Source organism: Trachypithecus francoisi, unplaced genomic scaffold, assembly GCF_009764315.1.
Source record: "Trachypithecus francoisi isolate TF-2019V2 unplaced genomic scaffold, Tfra_2.0 Lachesis_group3, whole genome shotgun sequence".
NCBI lineage: Eukaryota > Metazoa > Chordata > Mammalia > Primates > Cercopithecidae > Trachypithecus > Trachypithecus francoisi.
Genome location: NW_022681468.1, coordinates 1161409 through 1181982, shown reverse-complemented (window position 1 = coordinate 1181982; position 20574 = coordinate 1161409). Strand labels below are relative to the sequence as shown.

At 53.9% G+C, this 20574-nt stretch overlaps 1 protein-coding gene across 3 annotated transcripts; it reads left to right on the top strand.

Moving 5' to 3' along the window:
- The first annotated feature begins 10 nt into the window (after positions 1-10).
- TEX22 (testis expressed 22) lies at positions 11-20423 on the top strand. Of its 3 annotated transcripts, none has more exons than XM_033191049.1 (4): positions 11-2045; positions 2955-3143; positions 17948-18076; positions 18240-20423. In XM_033191049.1, exons 2-4 carry the CDS (start codon positions 2994-2996, stop codon positions 18417-18419), a joined length of 459 nt encoding a protein of 152 aa, XP_033046940.1. In that variant the 5' UTR covers positions 11-2045; positions 2955-2993; the 3' UTR covers positions 18420-20423. The 3 variants fall into 3 exon arrangements, with proteins under 3 accessions (XP_033046940.1, XP_033046939.1, XP_033046941.1); XM_033191048.1 differs by lacking the exon at positions 11-2045 and adding an exon at positions 2054-2504; XM_033191050.1 differs by lacking the exons at positions 11-2045; positions 2955-3143 and adding an exon at positions 16917-17127.
- Positions 20424-20574: the final 151 nt, after the last annotated feature.

The window sequence follows — 20574 nt, the reverse complement described above, 5'->3', positions numbered from 1 at the left end:
CTGAATCCTGGCTTCAGGCTCTGTCCTGAGAGGGGTCTAGGGTGAGGGTGTGGGCCCCGGGCTGATGGCCTCTGACCCTGGCAACACTCAAACAGGTGGGACCCTGACCATCTTGTTCCAGCCACCCCCGCACTGGGCTGCAGAGCATCTGTTTTTCTGCTTTTCCAGTTTCTTTTTTTTTGAGACGGGGTCTTGCTCTATTGCCCAGGCTGGAATGCAGTGGCATGATCTCAGCTCACTGCAGCCTCCACCTCCCGGGTTCAAGCAATTCTGCTTCAGCCTCCCGAGTAGCTGGGATTACAGGCGCCCACCACCATGCCCGGCTAATTTTTTGTATTTTTAGTAGAGACGGGGTTTTGCCATGTTGGCTAGGATGGTCTCGAACTCCTGACCTCAAGTGATCCGCCCACCTCGGCCTCCCAAAGTACTGGGATTACAGGCGTGAGTCACCACATCCTGCCTGCTCTTGCAGTTTCTTTCCCAAAGGTCACACTTAGTAGGGCGATGAAGGCGGAAACATCCTTGCTGTGGCTTTCTGGCCTCAGAGTAGGTTTTAGAGGAAGGGGCCACAGGCTGCCTAGTGCATCCTGGCTGTGGGCAGCCCCTTTCCTGGAGCCCTCCTGCCTACCCTACACCTCCCCGTCTGGCTCCACAGCTCTATCCTTAACCCACGCAAGGGGAGAGCATGGGCAGAGTCTCCATCCAGCAGTTGGGGGTTCTGGTGGCACTCCCTGTGCCTGCTGGTGGCCTGTGGGTCTGCCCTGCACCCAAAAGCCCCATGGCCCATCCCCCCCCACCATGCCCAGCACCAGAGAGGTTGGGCAGACAAGACCTGGGCTGTGCCAGCCCTCTGTGCCTCGGTTTTCCCACTGGTTACACAGGATGGTCGCATTTCCCCTGCCTACCTCACAGAGCTGTTCTGAGGGTGCATGGAGGAGCACTCTGTCCCACCAAGGACAACTAGAAACCAAAGCCATCTGACAGCCAGTGCGGTAAGGGCGGGGGGTGTGTGTGTGAGGTGTGCACACCCCCTAGACCTTGGCCCTGCACTGGCCTCACAGGACAGGAGGCAACCCTTTGTAGAGCTAGGCTCAGCCCCATCAGTCTCAAAGGTTAAGCCATCAGTCACCACAGAGACGCCCCTCAGACCTGGTGGCCACTGTCCACTATTACGTAGACAGACCCCACCCTTGCCCAGGCCAGTTGTGGGCCAGTCCCGCCGCCCTGCATTCTGGCCTGCTGCCTTCCTCTTCCATGTTGGTCCCCTTGGCCACTGTCTCTGGGCAAGCAGGCCAGTGTCCTGGTTCAGTGCCTCGGCCAGAGCTGGGGCAGGAGAGGGGCCTCTGGATGAGAGCTGGGGGTCTCTCTGCAGCGGACTGGCAGCCTTGCCACACTGTCCTCATTCCCAGATGGAAAGACCTGAGTGCCTCTCGCCTTCCTCCGGGAATGAATTCCTCATGAAAATGACCAGGCCACTTCTTCCGAGGGCCAGGCTGCCAGACCCACTCCTGTTCCTGAGCCGCCCTCTCCCTGAGACCTGTCCTGTCGCTGCGGGTGTGCGGCCTGCAGGGGACCGAGCGCTGGGCTTGCTGGGCACCTCTGGAGTCTGACCCTGCGGGCCAGAGGCACCACTGGAGTTTCTGCAGACCCCCATGCGGTTCATTGTGCATTGTTTGGTTTCTAGGATGTATGTGTTGCTAGTTTTTCTTTTTTTTAATGAAACCCGGGATTAATGTATAGATTTTTGGGGAACGGATTCTAATGTCACGTATGTGACCGTGTGGACTATTTTAAGGTGCTGATGCGACACTAATAAACCTGGAGGGGCCGGGCCCGCCTGCAGTGTGATTCTCTCGCCGTCCACCCCTCGGGGGCACGCGGCGGAGCAGCGCCTCCCTCCCGCCCACTCACCCTGTCCTGGGTCCGCCCCGCCCCGCCACAGCCCTGCAACCCCGCGCGGGGAAGTGGCCCGGGCCGAAGCGGTATCGCGCCGCGGGAAGGACGCAGGTCCGAAGGGGGCTCGGGCCGACAAACCCCAAGTTCAGGTCTGTGCTTCGGAAGACCCCGGAGGCCGACGCCCGGAAGGGCCCGCGGGGCAGTAGCGGCAATAGACCCGCTTATGCGCTGGGGACCCGGAGGCCGCCCCCACCCCCCCACAATGGAGACCAGAACGCAGGCGCAGCGCAGACCGGAAGCGGAACCGGCGGGGCGGGGCCGGCCGTAGCGGAAGTTCCGGAGAGAGGTGCCGGCCCCTTGGGCCTTCTCCAGCTGCGGTGGAGGCCTCTGGTTCCCCTGCGGCCCCTCCATCTGCGGCGGGCCTGCTCCTCCCTCTATCTTCGGACGCCCGCGTACCCCCCGCCTCTGACCGCCGTTCCCGTGTGCCCCGCCCCCCGCCGAACCCCTGAGTGCCCCCGGCCTCCAGCTCGTGTCCTCCTGAGGCCTCCTCCCCAGTCCCTCCGCAGACCTCGGCCGCGCAGACCCACCCCCTCGGAGAGGGCGGGCACGTAAGGGCTCGGGGCTGGGCCTGGGGTGAGGCCTGGGCCTTGTAGAGGGGAGGTCTCGGGGTCGGGAGCAGGGCGGTGGCAAGAGCTCTGGGCCTTTCCTTGAGAGCGTGCCCGCCGTGCTGGCTGAGGACTAATGCCCCTGGAACCGTTTGAGGGAGCTGTTAGAGGCGTGGAGTTCGTGCGGGAGGCTGCCGAAGGCTGCCCAGGCTCCCGGGGTGGAGTCGGCAGGGGCAGAGAGGACAGTTCGGGAGGCTGGTGTGAAGAGCTGCGGCGGGAGCTGAGGGGATCCACTCCCCCCAGAGGGGTCGGTGATGCCTGACCTTTGACTGGAAGGTGACCCTAGCAGACCCTGACACTGCCACCATCTGCCTCCAGGGACTCAGGTATTGGTGGGCACACGGGTGGCCTTGGGCCCCACCCCACCCCACCTCATGCTGCTCCTTGCCCCAGATCTCAGAGGTGTGGACAAGCAGCCTACTAGGGCTAGAGATGGACAGCAGGAAGCTGTCCCCCCAGGGGAAGAAGCTGGAGTCGCACCTCTCCCAAGAGCACAGTCGACCCCCACTGGGCCCGACAGCAGCCTGGGGCCAGCCCAGTACCCAGAGCAGCGCGCAGCAGGGACTGCAGACTCAGGACTGGGTAAGCAGGAAACCCTGGCCAAGGCCACCCTCCTGTCCCCAGCCCACCTGAGGCCGCTTTCCCTGGAAACTCCAGGCTGGCCGTGATAGGCAGCCTCAGGGGTGGGCTGAGTGGGGACTGATGAGAAACAGATGGTTGAACTCAGGAGGCTCTCTTCCCCATGGCCCTGGACAAGCACCAAGGTGGAGCTGCATCCCTCTTGCCTCCACAACTGTGGGCCACTGGCCTCTGCTGGGCTCTGTAGAGAGGTCTTCTAAGGCCAGGAAGGAGGCAAGGCAGCACACTTCCCTCAGCCCACCCCAGGCTGAAGGTGGCAAGAAGGGGGAGGAAAAGCAAGGTCCCCAGCAGGGGTGGTGTCCTCCCACCCAGGTGGTCAGCTGCCAGGAGGATTTGTCACTGAAAGCTGACCAAAACAAAATGTTGGGAGAGGCTCTGCCTGCGACTTCTCAAACCAGAAGCATCTCCTGGTCTCTCTGTTGCTGGACAGTGAGCTGCAGGCTTGTGCCAGGCCCAGCAGTGAGACTGATAGGATGTAGCTGTGGAGCCCCAGGACGTTCTCTGAGGGCAGAGGAAGCCAGAACCCCACTTGTGTGGTTCCCCTTTTGGAAGGTTCAAAGCCAGGCTCAGAGATGGCTCTAGGCTGTGGCAAGATGGGTGCAGGGGCTCCTGGGCACTGGCAGTACTTTGGCAGCTGGCACTGGTCATGCGGCCAGTTCAGTGTGGGGAGCTCATTGAGCCATGCACACAGGCGTGTCTGCGTGTATCCCTCGGGCTGCCACTGAGGTCCCTTTGTACCCTCTCAGTCGTGTCCTTCAGGCCCAAATGCCTTCCAGCCACCTATGACGGTGTCAAGTGCTGGGAGTGCGGTGACCAAAGCAGCAGACGCAGACATCTCATGACAGGCAGCCCAGACCGCACACACACAGGCCCCTGTCTCGTGAGCGCTGCTCAAGAGAAGGCCCGGGAGCGTGAGGCTTGTGTCCTGCACAGGGCTGGGGACAGGGCACTGTGTCTGAAGGGGTAGGGATGTGGGTGCAGGAGGAGTGTGTAGTGGACCCACATCCTGCAAGGACACAGGGACCTGGTGGCTCTTGGGCAGGGGCAGCCAGGCTGTGTTTGTAGTTCCAAGAGAGGGACTGGTGGCTCTGGGTGATGGTGGTTGAGGACAAGGCTGGGAGGCAGGAGAGTAGGCTGAAGGCCTCCGAGGGCAGGCGAGCAGTGGAAGAAGGAGTTTGTTGGCCAAGGATGGAAAGGGGCATGGGTGCATCTCTGCTGACTGGCAGGTTTTTAGTTTGGGGACAGGGAATCTTCCCTAAAAATTGTGGGTGCCCAGATGACTTGACAGGTGGGCACTCCCAAAGAAGAAATCAGTCATCCTCATTGGCGAAGCTTCGCCTGCCCAGAGCCACTTCTGGTGTGGAGCTGGTATCACCCAATACCAGTACCAGAAGAGAGCAGAGGGAGAGAAGGAAAAAGAGAAGGCAATATGCCAGTCTATCTGTGGGCATATATTGAAAAATCCTGAGTAAATACTAGATCAAATCCAGCAGCACCTGAAATGCTGAGTTTCATAGCCATAAGGCTGGGTCCTGCACACTTCCACCTGCCAGGAGAGCAGGCACGTGTCTCTTCTCAGCTCTGTCCCAGTGCTTAGGACAGTGCCTGGCACATAGTAGGTGCTCAATGAATGTATATGGAATAAATGAAATTGTATGTAAATAAAAGAAGATTGTAACCCAAGGACAAAGGAATTTTGAAATCTGTAAATAAAGTTCATTAACAACAGGTGGAAAATCACGTGATTATCTCAATAGATGTTGAAAAGTAATACTAATAAATTCCAATATCTTTCCTTAAGAACCAGAGAAGTATAGAAACCTGTAGGTTCTGGATAAGGTGGGAAGAGATGGACATCTCTGTAGCCTGACGGAGGGGAGCTCTCAAGAGCTTGCAGTGACCACCAGTGGAAGTATTTCAGCTGCAAGCAGATGGATGCATGATACCACTGTGACGTTAAAAAAAATCGCCAGGTGCGGTGGCTCACGCCTGTAATCCCAGCACTTTGGGAGGCCAAGGCGGACGGATCACCTGAGGTCAGGAGTTGGAGACAATCCTGGCCAATGTGGTGAAACCCTGTCTCTACTAAAAATATGAAAATGAGCTGGGCATGGTGGTGGGTGCCTGTAATCCCAGCTGCTTGGGAGGCTGAGGCAGGAGAATTGCTTGAACCCAGGAGTTGGAGGTTGCAGTGAGCCGAGATTCCGCCACTGCACTCCAGCCTGGACGACAGAGGGAGACGCCACGCCGTCTCAGAGTAAATAAACAGTATTCTGGAAATCGAAGCCCATACAATAAATCAAGAAAATGAGATGTATAAATATCTAAAGAGATGAAAATCATTATTTGCAGCTAATATGTTACCTACTTGGAAAATCCAATTTTAAGAAACATGAGTATGGATAAAAGAGGGAGTTTGGATATGTGATCACCATTCACAACTTTTCAACACAGTAAAAACAACTAGAAAATGGAGTGGAAACAAAGGATACTATTCAATTTAGCAACAGGAGCCATGAAGTTCTTAGAAATAAACCTGTTATTTTTCAATTCCTTTATGAAGAACACTTTAAAATGTTACTGAATAGCATGTAGAGCTCCTCATGGAAATTTTTTATCATATTGGATGGGCGGATTTCATGGGTGTGTTTTTGAGACAGGGTCTTGCTCTGTCACCAGGCTGGAGTGCAGTGGCATGATCACAGCGTTACTGGAAAAGGGGTCTCCATTCAGACCCCAAGAGGGTTTTTGGATCTCGTGCAGGAAGGAATTTGAGGCGAGCTGCAGAGTGCAGTGAGAAGAGATTATTTATCGGAAGCTGCTCCCTTGCAGAGCAGGGCATCCTCAAGCAAGCAGAGGAACAGACGTGCTGTAAGTTTTTCTTTAATCGAGGTCTTATCTACGTAAAGACTAAACTAAGCTGTGCCTAGGTGTGGGTGAGCTGACAGCATGACGATTTATTATTCTATTGATTTAAAAACGATTGGACATTTTAGTGTGCAAGTACATTAAAGCATAACTGTAATTATCTTGAAAGCATATATTATGGTGGGTATTGGGACATCTGAACTTCCTTTTATAGGAGTTTGTCCTTGTAGGCATTACCAAGCTGCTTCCTTAGCGGTAAACATCTTAGGACCATGGTTGTGACCTGCAGGGAATGTGCTCTATTAGTCTCAAGATGGAGTTGAACATGAAGTGACATTATCCTGCCTCTGCTAGACTCCTGCTTCTCTAATAACAGCTCACTACAGCCTGGACCTCCTGGACTCAAGCTGTCCTCCCACCTCAGCCTCCCAAGTAGCTGGGACCACAGTGGTGCGCCACCACGCCTAGCTAATTTTTAAAAATTTTTTGTAGAGACGGAGTCTTACTCTGTTGCCTGGTTTGGTCTTGAACTGGGCTCATGTGATCTTCCATATGTCCCAAAGTGTTAGGATTACAGGCATGAAGCCTTTGCGCCCAGCAAGATTTAACATTTTAAACGTGTCAGGCTTCTGAAAAACAATTCAATGCTTTTTAAAAAAAAAAAAACAGACTTTGTGAATCTTGAAAATTTTCATTTTAAATGTATATGGTGATTCTGGAAATGTATTACTAGTTTACTTTTTAAAAAAGATTAGAGACAGGGTCTCACTCTGTTACCTAGGCTGATCTCTAACTCCTGGCCTTCCAAAGAGCTGGGATCACAGGCATGAGCCACCATAGCCAGCCTTTGGCCATGTATTAGTTATCCATTGCTGCGTGACAGATTTCCCCAGAGGTTAGCAACTTAAAACAGTAACTATTTTTATCTTAGTTTCTGTAGGTTAGAAATTTGGGAGCTGCTTAGCTGTGGTTCTGGTTTGAGATCTCTTGGGAGCTTACAGTTGAGAGAGCAGCCAACACTTCAGTCATCTCAAAGTTTGAGGAAGGCTGGAGACTGCTTCCACGGCAGCTCACTCATGGGACTGGCGAGTCCATGATAGGGGCTGGCAGGAGCCTCAGCTGCTCACTACGTGCATCTCCCCATAGGACAGCTTCAGTATCCTCGGTATGGTGGCTGGCTGGCTTCCCCCAGAATGAGTGCTTGGAGAGAGAGTGAGCTGGAAGCCTCAGTGACTTCCATGACTTAACCTTGGAAGTCACACTCCCCTATTGCTACAGTGTCCTTTTTGGACACACTGGTGATCCTATTAATGTGAGAAGGAATGATACAAGGGTATGAATACCAGGAGGTGAGAATCATCGGATGCCATCTTGGAGGATGGCTCTCACAGGCAGTCATTTAGTCTATAGGCTTTAAAAGATTACGTACCGAGAAGCATAATAGTGAAATTGCAGAATGCCAGAGACAAAAACCCAAGAAGGAATTCGAGCGGGAAGACAGAACCTTCAAAGGAGCCACGGGAGCTCGGCACAGTAGAGCAGTAGCATGGCTATTCTCAGGGGAAGCCATGCTCAGCCTTGAATATTAGGCCCAGCAAAAATGGTTTATATGAAAAAGGCTAAATAAATAAAGCTTTTAAATGATAAAAAAGAGAATTTGCGCCCAGCACACTCTCACCTCAGTTCTGAAGAAATGATCTTAAAGCATCATGAAAGTGACCACAGAAGGTCTGAAATGGATAAAGCATGAGAGGTAGCAGGAAGTGCGTGAGTGAACTGAAACTGACAGCCACTGGATGTCACTCACGCACAGAAAAACAAGGATGCAATCAATACATGTACCTGCAATGGCATAAAGTCAGGATGGTGCTTGTGAGTGGAACTGAGGTGTTCTAAGTTCCTCTGTTTGAGAAGAGGATGGGGGTGGGCCATGGTGGCTCACACCTGTAATCCCAGTACTTTGGGAGGTCAAGGTGGGAGGAACGCTTGAGCCCAGCCTGGCAACATGCCAAAACCCCATCTCTACAGAAAAATACAAAAAGTTAGCCAGGCATGGTGGCATGTACCTTTAGTCCCAGCTACTTGGGAGGCTGAGGCAGGAGGATGACTTGAGCCTGTGAGGCAGAAACTGCAGTGAGCTAAGATTGCACCACTGCACTCCAGCCTGGGCGACAGAGCCAGACCTTGACTCAAAAAAAGGAAAAAGATAGAGTTGCTTGTCAACTTTGGACTTAGATGAGTTTGCCTGCTCTCACTGTTTACAGCAGAAGAACAGAAGGACATACGGTGGCAGATAGAATCGCCGGTGTGTCATTTAATTCAGTCCATGAAAGTGGACTAAGTGTTCCAGTTAAAAGACAGACATTGTCAGAGTGGGTTGAAAACAACCGAAGTCGGCGGTAGCGCCGTGAACACGCGCAGGGGTAAGCACCGGAATATTCCACCTGCAGGGTGAAGATAGACGCATACAGCTGTGAACACGCGCAGGGGTGAGCACAGGAATATTCCACCTGCAGGGTGAGATGGACACCATACAGCTGTGAACACGCGCAGGGGTAAGCACCGGAATATTCCACCTGCAGGGTGAAGATAGACACCATACAGCTGTGAACACGCGCAGGGGTAAGCACCGGAATATTCCACCTGCAGGGTGAAGATAGACACCATACAGCTGTGAACACGCGCAGGGGTAAGCACCGGAATATTCCACCTGCAGGGTGAAGATGGACACATACAGCTGTGTATCAGTTCACATTGCATTTTTTTGTCAAACAGCAGACTTACCTCGGATTTGGGAATGTGGTTGTGTGGATGCCTGTTGCATGCAGCCGTGAGCGTGAGTCTCAGACCTATTCCTGAGTGAAAGAGGCAAAAAGGTGACACAATTATTCATGCCATGTGGCTTTCTTCAGAGTTCAAAAGCATGCAGAAGTAAACAAGATACTGCTAATATTCATTAAAGTATAATTTGAAAAAATACAAATGTTTTAAAATGTTTACTTGGAAAAGGAACCATGCAACAACTTTGGAAAACAAGAGCAAGGCCTGGCTTGTCCACACCGGATTCCGCAACTAAAACTGTGTGGCCCTGTGGCAGAAGGTGGCAAAGACACCACTGCCTGGACAAGTAGCCTGGAAACCAACCTGCGCATAGATGTGGGGACTTAATTTGTGTTGAGCATGGCATTTCAGAGTAGTGAGAAGCAGACCTTTCAATAAGTGGTATCGGGGTGATTGGCTGTATAGTTAGAAGCTGGTAGAGTGCGGCTCCATCTCTCAAAAAAATGCACACACAGAAAACATTAAACCCAAACCATGTAAGCACTGAGAGAGTATATGAGAGGATATTTAGGATCTGGAAGTGATAAATGCCTTTCGTAGGCCAAACACAAAATCCTTGAAGGAAAAGCCTGACAAATCTAACTGCAGAGTTTTTAAACACTTCTGTGCAATCAAAGACATAAAAATGTTAAACGACAGTCTGGAAGAAAATAGTTGTAATATTTATAACATTCAAATGTTTACCAACCAGAATCTATGAAGAGATGCTTGAAAGCAATGAGGAGGCCGGGCGCGGTGGCTCAAGCCTGTAATCCCAGCACTTTGGGAGGCCGAGACGGGCGGATCACGAGCTCAGGAGATCGAGACCATCCTGGCTAACACGGTGAAACCCCGTCTCTACTAAAAAATACAAAAAAAAATCTAGCCGGGCGAGGTGGCAGGCGCCTGTAGTCCCAGCTACTGTGGAGGCTGAGGCAGGAGAATGGCGTAAACCCGGGAGGCGGAGCTTGCAGTGAGCTGAGATCCGGCCACTGCACTCCAGCCCTGGCGACAGAGCGAGACTCCGTCTCAAAAAAAAAAAAAAAAAAAAAGAAAGCAATGAGGAAACTATTTTTGAAACCGAAGAGAAAAGTGAGCCAGGCACAGTGGTTCACCATTGTAATCCCAACACTTCAGGAGGCCAAGGCAGGAGGATCACTTAAGGCCAGGAGTTCAAGACTAGTCTGGACAGCATAGTGAGACTCTATCTCTGCAAAAAGTAAAAAGTAGCCAGGGTGGTGTGCCACTGTAGGCTCCCAGCTGCTCAGGAGGCAGAACAAGACCCTGTATCTCAAAAAAAAAAAAGAAAAAAAAAGGAATGAAGTCTCCATACGTGCAGTTCCAAAAAAAAAAAAAAAAAACTAAATGAAGCAAAACATGAAACAGTGAAGAAGTTGGCAAAAATTGGCCGGGCGCGGTGGCTCAAGCCTGTAATCCCAGCACTTTGGGAGGCCGAGACGGGCGGATCACGAGGTCAGGAGATCGAGACCATCCTGGCTAACACGGTGAAACCCCGTCTCTACTAAAAAAGTACAAAAAATTAGCTGGGCGAGATGGCGGGCGCCTGTAGTCCCAGCTACTCGGGAGGCTGAGGCAGGAGAATGGCGTAAACCCGGGAGGCAGAGCTTGCAGTGAGCTGAGATCCGGCCACTGCACTCCAGCCTGGGCGACAGAGCGAGACTCCATCTCAAAAAAAAAAAAAAAAAGAAGTTGGCAAAAATTATATAAAGGTGGATCTATGTGGAGTTGGTGAGGATGTAAGGAAAGAGTGAGTCTTATTGGTTTTTCAAAGAACCCATTGTGATCATTATTCACTGTGTTTTAATTTTAATTTATTCATTAATCTTTCCTAATTTCACCTTTAAGCTTTCAGACCATTTGTTTTGCTGTTCTTTTTCTGTCTTTTCAAATAATTTGCACGGTCACGGTTTGGGGACCTTTTTCTAAAGATATATTTAAAGCTCTAGCTTCTCAGGGCACAGCTTTGACCACACCTCATGTTTTGGTGTGTCCTGCTTTCACTGTTCATTTCTCAGCCACCACGTCTGGCTAATTTCTTTTTTTTTCTCTTTTTCTTTTTTTTTTTTTTGAGACGGAGTCTCACTCTGTCGCCCGGGCTGGAGTGCAGTGGCCAGATCTCAGCTCACTGCAAGCTCCGCCTCCCGGGTTTACACCATTCTCCTGCCTCAGCCTCCCGAGTAGCTGGGACTACAGGCGCCCACCACCTCGCCCGGCTAGTTTTTTGTATTTTTTAGTAGAGACGGGGTTTCACCATGTTAGCCAGGATGGTCTCGATCTCCTGACCTCGTGATCCACCCGTCTCGGCCTCCCAAAGTGCTGGGATTACAGGCTTGAGCCACCGCGTCCGGCCATTTCTTAAAAAAAAAAATTTTTTTTTTTGAGACAGTCTCACTCTGTCGCCCAGGCTGGAGTGCAGTGGTGCAATCTTGGCTCACTGCAGCCTCCACCTCCTGGGTTCAAGCAATTCTCCTGTCTCAGCCTCCTGAGTAGCTGGGATTACAGGCACACACCACTCTGGACAGAGTCTCGCTCTGTCGCCCAGGCTGGAGTGCATTGGCACCATCTCGGCTCGCTGTAACCTCTGCCTCCCTGGTTCACGCCATTCTCCTGCCTCAGCCTCCCTAGTAGGTGGGACTACAGGCGCCACCACCACGCCTGGCTAATTTTTTGTATTTTTAGTAGAGACGGGGTTTCACCATGTTAGCCAGGATGGTCTCGATCTCCTGACCTCATGATCCACCCGCCTCGGCCTCCCAAAGTGCTAGGATTATAGGCGTGAGCCATCGTGCCCAGCCATGCCTGGCTAATATTTTATATTTTAGTAGGCATGGGGTTTCATCATGTTGCCCAGGCTGGTGTCGAACTCCTAAGCTCAGGCGATTCATCCACCTTGGCCTCCCAAAGTTCTGGGATTACAGGCGTGAGCCACCATGCCCGGCCAATTTCTTAAATTTTTTTAGAGATAGGATCTCACTTTGTTGCCTAGGCTACAGTGCAGTGTGCGGCACTATCACAGCTCACTGCAGCCTTGAACTCCTAGCTTCAAGTGATCCTCCTATCTCAGCCTCCCAAATAGCTGGGACTGTAGGTGCATGTCACCATGCCCAGCTAATGATTTTTTGTAGAGATGAGGTCTCTATGTTGCCTGTGTTGCCCAGGCTAGTCTCGAACTCTGCTGAGGTCAAGCCGTTCTTCTGCCTAGGCCTCCCAAAGCATTGGGATTACAGATGAGAGCCACTGCACTGTGCCATTGTTTGTTTCTATATAAATTGGTATTTCAGTCTTGATTTTCTTTTTCACTTGGGAGTTAATTAGCAGGGTGTTTTGGAACGTCCATGTCAACAGGAGTGTTTTGTTATCCTTTTGCTATTAATTTCTAATTGTGTCACTTTGTAGTTGCAGAACCCTGTGTTATGGGGGATCTGTCTGCATGGGGATCTGTCTGCGTGGGGGTCTATCTGTTATGGGGGTCTGTCTGCGTGGGGGTCTGTTATGGGGTCTGTCTGCGTGGGGGTCTATCTGTTATGGGGGGTCTGTCTGCGTGGGGGTCTATCTGTTATGGGGATCTGTCTGCGTGGGGGGTCTGTCTGTTATGGGGGGGTCTGTCTGCGTGGGGGTCTGTCTGTTATGGGGGTCTGTCTGCATGGGGGGTCTGTCTGTTATGGGGGTCTGTCTGCGTGGGGGTCTGTTATGGGGGTCTGTCTGCGTGGGGGGTCTATCTGTTATGGGGGGGTCTGTCTGCGTGGGGGTCTATCTGTTTGGGATCTGTCTGCGTGGGGGGTCTGTCTGTTATGGGGGGGTCTGTCTGCGTGGGGGGTCTGTCTGTTATGGGGGTCTGTCTGCATGGGGGGTCTGTCTGCGTGGGGGTCTGTTATGGGGGTCTGTCTGCGTGGGGGTCTGTCTGTTATGGGGGTCTGTCTGCGTGGGGGTCTGTCTGTTATGGGGGTCTGTCTGTGTGGGGGTCTGTTATGGGGGTCTGTCTGCGTGGGGGTCTATCTGTTATGGGGATCTGTCTGCGTGGGGGTCTATCTGTTATGGGGATCTGTCTGCGTGGGGGGTCTGTCTGTTATGGGGGGTCTGTCTGCGTGGGGGGTCTGTCTGTTATGGGGGTCTGTCTGCATGGGGGGTCTGTCTGTTATGGGGGTCTGTCTGCGTGGGGGTCTGTTATGGGGGTCTGTCTGCGTGGGGGGTCTATCTGTTATGGGGGGGTCTGTCTGCGTGGGGGTCTATCTGTTATGGGGATCTGTCTGCGTGGGGGGTCTGTCTGTTATGGGGGTGTCTGCGGGGGGGTCTGTCTGTTATGGGGGGTCTGTCTGCGTGGGGGTCTATCTGTTATGGGGATCTGTCTGCGTGGGGGGTCTGTCTGTTATGGGGGTGTCTGTCTGCGTGGGGGTCTGTCTGTTATGGGGGTCTGTCTGCATGGGGGGGGGGTCTGTTATGGGGGTCTGTCTGCGTGGGGGTCTGTTATGGGGGTCTGTCTGCGTGGGGGTCTGTCTGTTATGGGGGTCTGTCTGCGTGGGGTTGTCTGTTATGGGGGTCTGTGTGTGGGGGTCTGTTATGGGGGTCTGTCTGCTGCGTGGGGGTCTATCTGTTAGGGATCTGTCTGCGTGGGGGTCTATCTGTTATGGGGGTCTGTCTGCGTGGGGGTCTATCTGTTATGGGGGTCTGTCTGCGTGGGGGTCTATCTGTTATGGGGGTCTGTCTGCGTGGGGGTATATCTGTGGGTCTGTGTTATGGAGGTCTGTCTGCATGGGGATCTATCTGTTTTGGGGCTCTGTCTGCATTGGTCTATTTTGTTTGTGGCCACCTCGTGTGCATGTTGAGCGTGTTTGGGAAGAACATGGATTCTCTGTGGGTTAAAGAGTTCTGTACATGTTCTCCTGTGTCTCTTGTATTACTCATTACTTAAATCTTAATTTTTGTTCATTTTAAGTTACTTTTGTTAAAACATACATATTTAGAACAGCAGTCCCCAAAGCCACTCTCAGCCTCGCAGACGTCCTTGCATGCTGAGGTGAGAAGTGCGCTTTTGCCGGTATGCTGGCTCCTCTCCTTTCCTTTCCTTTCCTTTCCTTTTTCCTTTCCTTTCCTTTCGACAGAGTCTCACTGTATCGCCAGGCTGGAGTGCAGCGGTGCGATCTTGGCTCACTGCAACCTCTGCCTCCGGGGTTCAAGTGATTCTACTATCTCAGCCTCCCAAGTAGCTGGGACTACAGGTACCCACCACCACACCCAGCTAATTTTTGTGTTTTTTTGTTTGTTTGTTTTTTTGTTTTTGAGACAGTCTCGCTCCGTCGCCTAGGCTGGAGTACAATGGCATGATCTTGGCTCACTGCAACCTCCACCTCCTGGATTCAAACGATTCTCCTGCCTCAGCTTCCCAAGTAGCCGGGATTACAGGTGCACGCCACCATGCTGGGCTAATTTTTGTATTTTTAGTAGAAACGGGGTTTCACCACATAGGCCAGGCTGATCTCGAACTCCTGACCTCAAGTGATCCGCCCGCCTGGCCTCCCAAAATGCTGGGATTACAGGCGTGAGCCACCGTGCCCGGCCACACTGCCTCCTTTTCATTCCTCTGTCTTGCATTCTGTCCATGCCCCGCTGCAGAGACGAAGGGTGTAGCGCCCCTTCCCCATCCTCTCACCAGCATTCTGTCTACTCAGCAGAAACCTCATTCCACTGTCAGCTTTATAGTGACCATGTGGCATCGTGACTGTGGGGTGGCCGTGTTCCCTTTGTGCTGCTTTTGGTTTTCCCTGGAGGAAATCATTGTGTACCCGACCCCCTCCTCCTCCTCCTCTTCTCCATTTTCTATGAACTGATTATTCTTTCCTAAACCTTCCAACAAATCTAGTACTCTGCTGTCACAGACCCCTGCACATTGGGTCGTCTGGAGCTGCGTTTTCTCCTTGGCAGTGGCCTTCCTGGAGCCCTGGACTGCCAGCAACCAGCCCATCTGGCAGGGCCACTGAGCAGCCTTCCCTACTCCCTCTCCCTTCTACACTCCCCCACAATCCATCTGCCTCCTGTCTACAGGGCCCCTTGTTGCCTGGGCCCCGGCTTACTCTCCTTGATTAGTCCTTTGTTTTGGTGGAGTACATCCAGCAGCTTCCTGTAAAAGAGTTCAGAGGATGTGAAAGTTTCTGAGACACTAGAGATGTGAAAATATCTTTATTCTGCCTGTATGCTTGAATGACACCTTGGTTGGGTGAGATACTAGGTGGCAAATAATTTTCTTTCAGGATTTTGAGGCATTGTCCATTACCTTCTAGCTTGCAGCACTGCTGTGTGGTGGTGCCCTAGACTATTAAGACTTTTTTTTTTTTTTTTTTTTTTTTGAGGCAGAGTCTTGCACTGTCGCCCAGGCTGGAGTGCAGTAGTGCAATCCTAGCTCACTGCAGCCTTGAACTCCTGGGGAGTTCAAGGGGATTGAGTGATTCTCCCTCCTCAGCCTCCCGAAGTGCTTGGATTACAGCTACTGTGCCCAGCCAGAATTTCCTTACATTTTCTTTCTTTCTCCCTTCCTTTCTTTCTCTTTCTTTCGTTCATTCTTTCATTCTCTCTCTTTCTCCTTCTTTCCTTTTCTTTTTTTTTTTTTTTTGAGACGGAGTCTGGCTCTGTCACCCAGGCTGGAGTGCTGTGGCCGGATCTCAGTTCACTGCAAGCCCCGCCTCCCAGGTTCACGCCATTCTCCTGCCTCAGCCTCCCGGGTACCTGGGACTACAGGCGCCGCCACCTCGCCCAGCTAGTTTTTTGTAGTTTTTTTTTAGTAGAGACGGGGTTTCACCGTGTTAGCCAGGATGGTCTTGATCTCCTGACCTCGTGATCCGCCCGTCTCGGCCTCCCAAAGTGCTGGGATTACAGGCTTGAGCCACCGCGCCCGGCCAAGGGGGTGGCGGGTGGCGGGCGGCGGCAGTGAGATGTCCACAGGTACGTAGACTTTTCTGTTATTTTTTTCCTTTTTTTTTTTTTTTTTGAGACAGAGTCTCGCTGTCTCCCAGTGAGGATGTTAGCCAGGATGGTCTCGATCTCCTGACCTTGTGATTCACCCGCCTTGGCCTCCCAAAGTGCTGGGATTACAGGCGTGAGCCACCGCGCCCGGCCGCCTCTTTCCTTTTCTTTCTCTTCTTCCTTTTTTTTTTTTCAGAGTCTTACTCTGTCACCCAGGCTGGAGTGCAGTGGCAAAATCACAGTTCACTGCAGCCTTAACCTCCTGGGCTCAAGCGATATCTGCCTCAGCCTCCCTAATAGCTAGGACTACAGGCATGTGCCACTGAACTTGGCTAATTTTTAAATTTTTCTTTTGTAGAGATGGGGTCTCAGAGGCTGGTTTAGAGTTCCTAACTTCAAGCAATCCTCCTGCCTTGGACTCCCAAACTGCTGGGATTACAGATGTGAACCCTCACGCCCAGCCTCCTTACCTTTGTGTGTTTGAGACGGAGTTTCGCTCTTGTTGCCCAGACTGAAGTGCAATGGTGTGATCTCGGCTCAGTGCAACCTCCACCTCCCGGGTTCAAGCGATTCTCCTGCCTTAGCCTCTTGAGTAGCTGAGATTACAGGCATGTGCCACGACGCCCGGCTAATTTTGTATTTTTAGTAGAGATGGGGTTTCTCCATGTTGGTCAGGCTGGTCTTGAACTCCTGACCTCAGGTGATCTGCCTGCCTCGGCCTCCTAAAAGTGCTGAGATTACAGGCGTGAGCCACCGCACCCAGCCGACCTTTTTACTTTTTTTTTTTTTTTTTTTGAGACGGAGTCTCGCTCTGTTGCCCAGGCTGGAGTGCGACGGCGCGATCTCGGCTCACTGCAAGCTCCGCCTCCTGGGTTCACGCCATTCTCCTGCCTCAGCCTCCCGAGTAGCTGGGACTACAGGCGCCCACCACCACGCCTGGCTAATTTTTTGTATTTTTAGTAGAGACGGGGTTTCACCACGTCAGCCAGGATGGTCTCGATCTCCTGACCTTGTGATCCGCCCGTCTTGGCCTCCCAAAGTGCTGGGATTACAGGCGTGAGCCACCATGCCTGTCCCCTTTTTACTTTTTAAGGCTTAATAATATTCCATTTTCTGGATCTACCACATTTTGTTTATCCATTCATCCATTGTGGAAACCTGGATTCCTTCCACATGTTTGCTGTTGTGAATAATGACCACTGCTGTGAACGTTCCCCGTTGGAGTGCACACGTGTGTTTGCCCTCCTGCCTTCAGCTCTTTTGGGTATCTACCCCAAAGCAGAATTGCTGAATCCCATGGCAGTTCTGTTTTTAGTGTTTTGAGGAATGAGAATTCACCTCGACTTTGCATGAACCCCACTCTTAGCATGGCACTGCCTTCTCTCCCCTCTCCCCCTTACCTCTGGTGAGGGAGCTGGAGGATGCTGAACTTCAGGCTGAGCACAGTCTGGAGGAACCGTCTCCTGCAGCCTACATGAGAAGTTCCCTCTTGGGGGATGAGGGTTGTCCTGGGGACCCCACCTGTTTCTGACCTTTCCCTGTGGCCCTCCCACAGCTCCTCCAGCTGGTCCCTGCCTTCCAGTCTCCTGTACCCTGCCAGGGGTCCTCCTCCACTGGCGCTGGTCTTTTGTCTATGGATTCATCTTTATTTTCTCCCTTACTCTCTTTATGATCATTTCAGAGGGGTCTGGGGAGAAGGGCGGTCTGGAGCTGGCCTTAGTCCTGCCTTTCCTGAGGCACCCAACAGTGTTCGAGCTCCGGGGGTCCTCCTGCCGGTCAAGCGGGGGCCTGGCCGTGAGGAGTAAGCAGTCCAGAGGCAGCCCCGCTGTGCATGAAGCCGGGCACGTACTGGGTTGGGGGGTGTCCTGGCACAGATAACTGTGCAAAGCCACAGAGGGCCACACGGCCTGAGGCTCCGCGCCGGGCGCTGACGCTGGAGCAGCGGGAGGCTGAGCAGACGGCGCTTTAGAAAGTGCCCCCTGGCCGCGGAGGAGCGAGCTCCGAGGGTCAGCGCGTGCTGGGTAGGAGCGGCGAGGAGGAGCTGGCGCCGAGGCCCTGGCCGACCCGCTGCCCTTTCCCCGCAGGTGTGCGAGCCGCCGGAGGGCAGGCGCCCGGGCCGCCACTGGAGCGTCAGCATCGACGAGCGCCGGCGGCTGGCCATGCTGGGCAGCTGGGAGAGGCCGGGCGCCGCCGGGGCCCCGCTACACCACAGGGTGCGCGGGGGCGGGTCCTCCCAGCCGGGTCCCGGCCCCACCCCGCCCCTCCACCTCGCCTCCCTCGACTCAGTCCAACTGGGCCCTGTACCCTGCTGCTCCCGGACCCCACCCTTATCCCCTTCCCGCCCCTCAAGGCTCCCTGACCCACCCTTACCCGCAGGACATCGTGCAGGTGGTAGCCCAGCTGGTGTCGGAGGACGTGGACAAGGACGTGCTGTTTCCCCACCCGCTGAGGTCCACCGAGTCCACCAACGCCTTCCAGGCCTTCCTGTCGCGGAGTGCGCCTTTCTGGCATAATGCGACTTTCGAGGCCCGGGCCTCGAGGTCACCCCCTTCCTAAGAGCCCGACTCAGCCCATTGTCTGTCTTCCAGTGCCTTTCCTTGGGGGCCCAGGGTGGGGGCAGCCTCTGCGCCTTCTTTGTGCCCCACCAAGGTATCACGACCACCCATGATGGTCAGGCAGAACCTGGCTCCGGACAGCCTGCAGCTCCTGAGGCCTTGGAGACCGGGCTAGGGGCTATCAGAGGCCATCTAGGGGAGGGAAGTACTGCCCTGGGTCAGTTTGAGGGGGCTCTGGCAAGGCCTGGGTAACAGGAGCTTGCCCTCGGGACGGCTGGGAGGAGGCCTCGGGGTACCTGGGCCTGTCTGAAGTGCACTGGTGTCCTGGGATGCCCCAGTGGCAGGCGCTGCCTGGAGGCTCAGCTCCTTTGCTGGCCTGGTCTGGGGAACCGGGTACCTGCATGCACCAGGCTGTGAGATGGGCCAGGCAGAGTTGTCCAGGGGGTGGGGTCTCACATTGGGTCCTGCCTCTGAAGACCCAGAAGGGCACACGGGACCCCAGGGGTGCTGTGGTGGGGTGCAGCAAGCCCAGGGACCCAAAACGGTGCCCAGCATAGAGGGAGGCTGTCTGGAGGCAGAGCTGCCTCCTGGCCTCTGGACAGCGATGCTGGTGGAGGACGAGGGCCAAGGGGGTAGCCTACACAGGGCGTCTGAGCAACTGCTTACCTGTCAGCTCCAGAGCTGGCCGGGGCAGGGGCCTGTGGACCATGGTGCACTGGGTGACTGCCTTGTTTCCAGGCTGCAGGGCCCTCGGAAGGGTGGTGTCCCAGCTGCATGTTGGGGATACTAAGTTGCAAGAAGACTGGATTGGGAGGCGGGGCAGGAGGGCTGTGAGCATGGGTTCCCACCCAGTCAGCCCGGGGTGGGCGGGGGTGGGGAAAAGGCCCTGGACTCCGTGACTGACCGTTAGGGGCCTGACTGGGCTTCTGTGGAGGTGGCTAAGTGGAGAGGCTTTGGGGCAAGCGGAGGTGATCACTCCTGGGCCCCAGGTGAGGGCAGGAGCTGGATCAGACACACTACATGCTGGTTGTGCTGCTCACCTGGCCTCCACCCCTCCCCTTCCTACTGCTGAGAAGCCACCTGACTGCACTGCCAGCCACCTGCTGCCCTGACACTGGATCCCTGGCCCGACTTGAATCCTCTGCACCTGCCTGTGTCCCCTTCTTACTGTAAGACTCAGTGAAGTTCCCTTCTCCTTCAGGAAGCCTTCCAAGATTACACAGCCAGGTGCGCCCCTTCTCTTCCAAGTCCTCTGAATGTCATTTGGTGCACCCTAGGGATCCTCTGCATTTCTCAGTAGCCCTAGGGTAGGTGGATGGAGGGCAGATCCTCCAGGGGCTGGAGCAGGTGTCCTTAAGGGTGTGGTGAGTTCTGGGCAGGGCATTGGGGCCATAATGACCCACCCCCTCTGAGGTCCCTGATGATGATGTGGGGAATGGGGTCCTATGGGCCCAGCTCCATGCCAGGCAGGAAGATGCAGGTGAGCCCTGCATCCCCAGGTGTAAACAGGGCAGAGCGGAGCTGACAGGTAAGCAGTTGCCATGGGGGTGGTGAGCTGGGCAGTCCTCTGTTCCTGGGTGGCTTTGAAGGTCCCCTCATTGTTATGACTGTGACTTGGGGATGGGCTGGGCTCATCCCGCCAGCTCTCCTGCTCTCGTTTGGGTGTCTCCTGAGGCAGCAGTCAGAGGGTGGTGGTCCAGGACGCTGGTGATGCTGGGATGGTTGCCCTTTCTGCTCCATGAGGTCTCCCTACAGAGCACCTCCCCCATGGTGGCAGCAGAGGCAGAATCCTGGCCTCCTTCAGGCTGAGGCCCAGAGCCAGCCTCCTGGTGGGTAAGGTGGCCACAGGGCCAGCCGGCAACAGGGTATTGGCACTGAGAGGCACAGGCCTCTCCAACAGAGGTGGTGCCAGGACAGGGGCAGTGCCTGGAGACTGCCTGGATTGTCACAACTGGGATTTGTGTACTAGTTTTCTGTAGCTGCCATAAAAATTGCCACAAATTCAGTAGGTTTTGGTTTTTCCTTTTTTTGGTGTTGGTGGAGGCGGGGGGGTGGAGCAGGCTTCTGTGTTGCCCAGGCTGGTCTTGAACTATTGGACTCAAGTGATCCCCCACCTTGGCCTCCTGGGTAGCTGGGACTGCAGGCGCATCCAACCA

Coding starts and splice junctions, on each gene's coding strand:
- TEX22 (XM_033191049.1), top strand. CDS start 2,994: ATGGACAGCAGGAAGCTGTCCCCCCAGGGGAAGAAGCTGGAGTCGCAC. Junction 3,144..17,947: donor GACTGCAGACTCAGGACTGG/GTAAGCAGGAAA, acceptor CTTTCCCCGCAG/GTGTGCGAGCCGCCGGAGGG. Junction 18,077..18,239: donor GGGCCCCGCTACACCACAGG/GTGCGCGGGGGC, acceptor CCTTACCCGCAG/GACATCGTGCAGGTGGTAGC.